Source organism: Temnothorax curvispinosus, unplaced genomic scaffold (genome assembly GCF_003070985.1).
Source record: "Temnothorax curvispinosus isolate PA1 unplaced genomic scaffold, ASM307098v1 QBEX01017163.1, whole genome shotgun sequence".
In the NCBI taxonomy this organism is placed as follows: domain Eukaryota; kingdom Metazoa; phylum Arthropoda; class Insecta; order Hymenoptera; family Formicidae; genus Temnothorax; species Temnothorax curvispinosus.
The window spans coordinates 163,002-169,224 of NW_020226943.1; the positions used below are offsets into that span (position 1 = coordinate 163,002).

At 35.4% G+C, this 6,223-nt stretch overlaps 2 protein-coding genes across 2 annotated transcripts; both read right to left on the reverse strand.

The window, feature by feature from the left end:
* Positions 1–396: 396 nt before the first annotated feature.
* Positions 397–1,989, reverse strand: LOC112467328. The gene is made up of 4 exons (XM_025035916.1): positions 1,875–1,989; positions 1,201–1,475; positions 893–1,123; positions 397–710 (listed from the first exon to the last, which is right to left on the reverse strand). The coding sequence occupies exons 1-4, from the start codon at positions 1,987–1,989 to the stop codon at positions 648–650; spliced, it is 684 nt and encodes a 227-aa protein (XP_024891684.1). The 3' UTR covers positions 397–647.
* Positions 1,990–3,619: 1,630 nt separating this feature from the next.
* LOC112467345 (odorant receptor 22c-like) lies at positions 3,620–6,209 on the reverse strand. Its single transcript, XM_025035942.1, has 6 exons — positions 5,912–6,209; positions 5,244–5,598; positions 4,744–4,971; positions 4,465–4,578; positions 4,237–4,392; positions 3,620–3,838 (listed from the first exon to the last, which is right to left on the reverse strand). The coding sequence occupies exons 1-6, from the start codon at positions 6,163–6,165 to the stop codon at positions 3,788–3,790; spliced, it is 1,158 nt and encodes a 385-aa protein (XP_024891710.1). The 5' UTR covers positions 6,166–6,209; the 3' UTR covers positions 3,620–3,787.
* Positions 6,210–6,223: the final 14 nt, after the last annotated feature.

The window sequence follows — 6,223 nt, forward strand, 5'->3', positions numbered from 1 at the left end:
ATAATTATATACTATTACCTCATGCTACTGCCATACGCTATCACGATATTATCATTATATCATCATGATGGTTTAGAGATTTAGCTTAATATTCAGTTCATCGCTAATAGGACAGAAATATATGATGCTGATGCCTTCACGATCTACAATATTGATCGATAATGTCGTATTATAAATTATATTAAATATTTATAATCAGTTAAACAAGACGAATTTATGATTTTTCTTTCGAATGTATCTTTAATTATTCTGTAAAAAAACATATCTGTTCTAATATTAATTAAGAGAATTTTCAGATATTATTTTTACATGTAGTATTTGTTAAAAATCTCGAAAATATTATATATGTCACAAAAATCTTACGCTAATAAACCGTTCTAAAGAGAGATCCATAATTTTTCCGATTGTGATGGTTAATCGGTTTTGCGATCTTAGAACGATAAATAATACAATTCGGCTCTTTTCAGTGGTGACATCGTACCAGAGAGAATTATAAACCGCATCTCCGATCATTTTACTCTACAAGGAAAAGATGGATTTTGGATTTTCGTGTATAAGCGAAATCATCAGTGCCGCAGGATTGTCGGCGCTAACCTTTGCATTCAAGTATTCACCAACGAAACAGTGTATAAATGCTTCGAGGTTCATCACAATGTAAAATATAATGCGGATCTCACTAAGAATGCCGGTCCGTCAGGTGTACCGATTGACTGTAATAACACCGAACGTGGTAAGTTAGAAGCAATCTGTCCTTTTCTATGTGTATTATCGAAAACTATATATGTACGTAAATAATTGAAATATTCCGATATTCACAATTATTTCAAATTATCAACGGTTGTTGATAAAATTTAAAATCCATAAAATAACGCTTTCTGCCGACATTACTCACAGTGACAATTATGAATCCTAGACAGCATATAATGAGAGTATCCGACACGAATAGCGTCAACGCGATGTATGTATAAAGATTCTCGATGTTCTCCGAAAACATGATAATTTGTTGGTGCTTTGATATCAACTGTCTTATTGTTATCCCGTTCACAGTGTGCATCAAATTTTTGGAGATAGCGTCCAATAGCCAGGCGTGAAGGATATCGATTTGACCAATGATGTGCAGTATCTAGGATTCACGTCTTAAATGATAAAGCCGCTGATCGTGTAATTCTGCGTCGTCAAGTGACATCGCAAATAACTTACCAGAGTGACAATGAGCGAATTTATCATGGAAATTCCACACATCGCCAGATGAAGAAACTCGAGGATCGTAACAAGCACATAAATGGGAGACGTGTCAACCTCGAATGGCAGCTTTATCTTCAAGATGTGATCCCGCGCGGACACGTTCATCCTTTGAACATCACCAGTGTTTACAGCAAGCACGCCGCAGCTATACAGAACTATGGCAGTCAGTTGAAGACCGATAATCCAGTTTGAAAAGCGATGGGAGAGTTTAGCGCTGTTGATCGTGTAGACTGCAGTCAGTCAAAACGCGGTTCTTTCAGTCTCTGGCCATCATTTCCAATATGTCGAAAAACGTTCTAAAAGGAATTAAATATGTCAATAGTGCATATAATATTATTATCTATTTCTTTCAATTAAATAATTATTATAACAAATTGAACTCTAATAACAAATTAAATATAAAAATAACAAAATAGTACTAGCTATTACTTGTGTGCCAAGTCACATGTTTGTTACGCACAAAATGAAGCATTTAAAATAAAGTCTATATCCACATATGTTATCACTGCATATGTAATCCTGTAATATTTCTAATCACTCATAAAAATATAATATTTCATTTTATAAGCTACAAGTCATAATACAAAATATTACGTATATGTCTTACCGTTGATTTACTCATAAAATACTGAATTTGATTGACTGAACTGACGACTGAAATAAAACGGTTGACGGTAAGTACGGCCAGATTCCGCAGACGCGAAGACCGATCTTCACCACGCGACTGAGCATGCTCATCTCCATGTTTTCCGAAAGAAAATAGATTGCGGATTGCTCAAGGTGTACGTATGCTACCAAACAATTTTGCACGCTGAAACATCCAGGGTATTCAAGAAAAACTTAGCCCCGTGTGATGGCCCCGTCCACCAATCAAACAACCTTTTGTTAGGCCAGTCAAATTAGACATTTTGCTATGAAAGTGATGCGAACTTTTTTATTCTTTTTTAGGCGTCTTGGGGGTGTTTAGAAAAGCTTATGTTTGAGTTGTCGTATCATGAGACCCAGAGTTTTTTGAGGGGGAAGGGGGAACTAATTTTTGACAAATCGGAACGAGTCACCGCTCATTTTCTTCGTTTTTTCAAGTCCTACAACTTTCTCAGGAGCGAAAAAGTGCTATCTATTAATCGAAACGAGATAAATGCAAAAAACCGAGCAAATTTTATTTTTTGGGGAAACCAAAATTTTTGTTTTTTCGCAATAACTCGGCGAATGTTGATAAAAAATGAATGAGGGGTTAGTCATTCATTTTTTATCAACATTCGCCGTTATTGCGAAAAAACAAAAATTTTGGTTTCCCCGAAATATAAAATTTTCGCGGTTTCTTGCATTTATCTCGTTTCGATTAATAGATAGCACTTTTTCGCTCCTGAGAAAGTTGTAGGGCTTAAAAAAACGAAAAAAATGAGCGGTGACTCGTTTCAATTCGTCAAAAATTGGTTCTCCCTCTCCCTCCTCAAAAAGCTCTGGGTCTCATGATACGACAACTCAAAAATAAGCTTTTCTAAACACCCCCAACACGCCTAAAAAGGAATAAAAAAGTTTGCATCACTTTCGAGCAAAAGCCTTTTTTTTGTCTAATTTGTGACTGGCCTATGTCATGTATCGCAAACTTTGACAGACTTTGGACCACGTGCGACGATCTCATCGATAATCGCAGGTGGTACGTAAAAAAAAAATGAGGGGGGTACCGTTTCTCCCTCCGCGAAGTCAAGTTTCCGACCACGGACAATATGACCTCGAGCTTTCTTTAAAATATAACAACCTCGGGGGTGCAGCTTTCACGACCCGCACAACGCGCAGGTGAAGTTTCGCTATTGGGGGCGCGTCGACAAAGAGAAGAGGACGAGCGAAAATATCGCTGGGGATATGTTTCTCCGGAACGGACTTCGCGCTGAGCTTATATATTATAGCTCGTGTTACAAAAGTAGTCGCAAATTGAAAGAAACGTGACGGAGACGGCAGTACATACCAAAATGCCCAGCGAAGAAGCACAGAATTTATTAATTTTGAGTGATTATTTTGTTTCATTGTCACATGAATTTTGTAAAACATTGTCTTATGTCTACTATAATACTTATTTTGTGTTGTATCATCAAGCTCAAACGTCGTTCTGGTAAAATAATGGGCATAAATTCAAGATTATACAGTAAAAAAGAAAAAATACTGTTTTATGAACCGCGATTGAAGATGCGGATCGAAAGTGTCAAAAAAAGCAAACTGCGAAAGTTTGTTTTACAGTACTGCATGCCCTTGCACCGTAAATGAACAAACTGAAAGCACTAGGAAAAAAGGATTCGAGTGGATTTTGTTTTATCAATAGTATCATGAAATATATCCAAAACAAAAAAGGTTTTTGTCGTGTTTTTTTTATTTCGCATTAACGACTATAATATCTCTTTTCTTGTGCGAGAGGAGATGCAAATAATAAAATAGTTCAAACTACTCGCAACTTGTGAGAGATGAAGAAGTAGTAATATTTACCCTATTTTCTATTCACTATTGTTTCATGTTATTGTTACAACTATCAATACATCACTCGTCTTCAGTACATCGCCAAAAGTACAGATATATACGACAACGATGCCTTTACTACCTGAAATATTATTATTTGTGATCTATAATCCATATCATATAAGGATGGAATATTCAGAAATTATAAATAATACAATAATATAAAAAGAAATTTAATTAAATAACAAATAATAACAAACGGAGTTTATATAAAGCTATTTGTAATTTGATGTAATGTAAACATTGCCATGTTAATTTTTGCAACTCAAGTTATTTCGATAATTAATAGTGAATTTTGTTAATAATTAAAAGGTAAGAATAATGAATTTCGTTTCAATCTGTATATTGTTACTGTAAAAAAATAAAAAAATTTTGTTTTAACATTAATTAAAATTTTTAAGAAATAATTATCATGATAAAGATTGTTAAAAATATTCGAGTTTCACGTTACAAGGCAAACAAATGTAAGTAAAATCTTACGCTCGTAAATCTCTCCAAAGAAAGATCGAGGATTTTTCCGCTTGTGATCGTCAATCTTTTCTGCGATCTGATAATGAGGAACAATATAGTTCGACTTTCTTTGGCTGAAAAATCGTACCAGAGAGAATCGTACGCCGCATTTCCAATCATTTTACTCTGAAAAGAAAAAAATACAAGATCGAGATATCTGCAAATTAATAAAGCTGCCATTTTTCTCTTGGCGCTGACCTTGGCGCTCAGATGTTCACCGCAAAAACAGTATATGAATGCCTCGGCGTTCATCGAGAAGTAGTATAACAATGACTTTACCAAAATTGGTGCGGCATTAGGTGAGTTGAGCGACTGAAATTTCCATGTACGCAAACAGTAATTTAGTATGAGTTAATTACACATACACGATACTTCCACAGATATCTTTAGTGTCAATAATTATTAGCAGTCCTTTAATCCGGTACGCAATATTTATATTTATAAGTAACCAAACGTCACTTTGGACTTGTTACTTACGGTAACAATAATAAATCCTAAACAGCATATGATGAGCGTGTCTGATAAAAGCATCATAAATGCGATGTACGTGAAAAGAGTCTCAATATTTTCCGCAAATATAATAATACGCTGGTGCTTAATAATCAACGATCGCAACGTAATTTCGTCCATCGAATCCGCTGAACATTTGGAGATTTTTGTCAACGATTCTCGTAGAATGTCGATTTGACCACAGACGTGAATTATCTAAGGTTTATAGCTTCATGATCTTTCTCTCTCAGTAAAATAAAGATTATGTCTTGGGTCATTTTTTAAAATATCGAAAAAATATATAAAAAATAGTTTAGCAATTAATTTACATAACATATAAAATATTACAAATGTATATACGTAATATATTCAATTTAAATTATAGACAATCTTATATCAGATATGAGATAAAATTGAAAAAAATAAAGTAAATGAAATTCGTCTCATTTTAACTTTGAGAAAGCATAACACGCAATATTTAAGCTTACCAGAGTGACGAGAAGTGAATTGATAGTCGTAATACCGCAAGCGACTATAAAAAGCAGATAATAAAATTGAACGGATTGAACTGTCGTGTAAATGAAATTTGTGCTAATGTTGAATGGCAGCTCCATCTTCAGAATGAGATCTCGCGCGTACGGTTCTAATGTCTCGGGACTGTTTGCGTTACCAGCCAGTACACCGAGACTGTAAAAAGTTACGGAGCCAACATACATGCCGACGATCCACTTCGAGGCACGACGTGCAAGATTTGCCCCGTCTATCATTACGCGCGAGCTACAGCGGCTCGAAATGCAATCTTTCCAATCCGCAGACATCATTTGCACTAAATCGTAAAATATTCTACGGAAAATCAAGTGCACCATTCACATTAATGTTTCTTTTCACACTCGTCTATCATAAATTAGATTAATTCTGAATATGACGCTAACATTTTATTAAAGTATTAAAGTATTAGAAATAACAGGCAACTCACAATATACAGTCATGCGTGTACCCTCAGTTCTCATAATCAAACTGATTGAATAAAATCGAGGATCGATCAATTATTATTCGATACTTTTCTGATCGGTTTGGTAGTTTTGACAAGTGCTAATAATGAGACGAGTAACATGATGTGCATATTATTTCGCCTTAATATAATAATTTACATTACCGTTGATAGAACCAAAGGATAACGAGCTTAATGTAGAGTAAAGAAGACGTCATTGCGCAGCTAACACCATCCATATACTCGGAGAAGTCGTCCACATGAAAGTTCATCACTACGTATCGATATTGAAAGACTTGAGCCGTGCTCAACGCTATGATCCAGTATAATCTGAACATCACAGTCGACGGTAAATACGGCCATATACCGCAAACATAAAGGCCGAACCTGACCAGACGGCTGAACGTGGTCCTCCTCATATTTCCCTTCAGCGGCGACGAGAAACGCCTCGCCGACCAATCGCGGTCGTCGAATAAC

Excerpts from the sequence above, each read along its gene's own strand:
- LOC112467328 (XM_025035916.1), bottom strand. The coding sequence starts at position 1,989 with ATGGAGATGAGCATGCTCAGTCGCGTGGTGAAGATCGGTCTTCGCGTC. Across the intron at positions 1,476-1,874 it reads AGTTCAGTCAATCAAATTCA|TCTACACGATCAACAGCGCT; the intron begins GTATTTTATGAG and ends GACTGACTGCAG. Across the intron at positions 1,124-1,200 it reads ATTCGCTCATTGTCACTCTG|ATACTGCACATCATTGGTCA; the intron begins GTAAGTTATTTG and ends CGTGAATCCTAG.
- LOC112467345 (XM_025035942.1), bottom strand. The coding sequence starts at position 6,165 with ATGAGGAGGACCACGTTCAGCCGTCTGGTCAGGTTCGGCCTTTATGTT. Across the intron at positions 4,972-5,243 it reads ATTCACTTCTCGTCACTCTG|ATAATTCACGTCTGTGGTCA; the intron begins GTAAGCTTAAAT and ends TATAAACCTTAG. Across the intron at positions 3,839-4,236 it reads CTTTGGAGAGATTTACGAGC|GTAGTAAAGGCATCGTTGTC; the intron begins GTAAGATTTTAC and ends ATAATATTTCAG.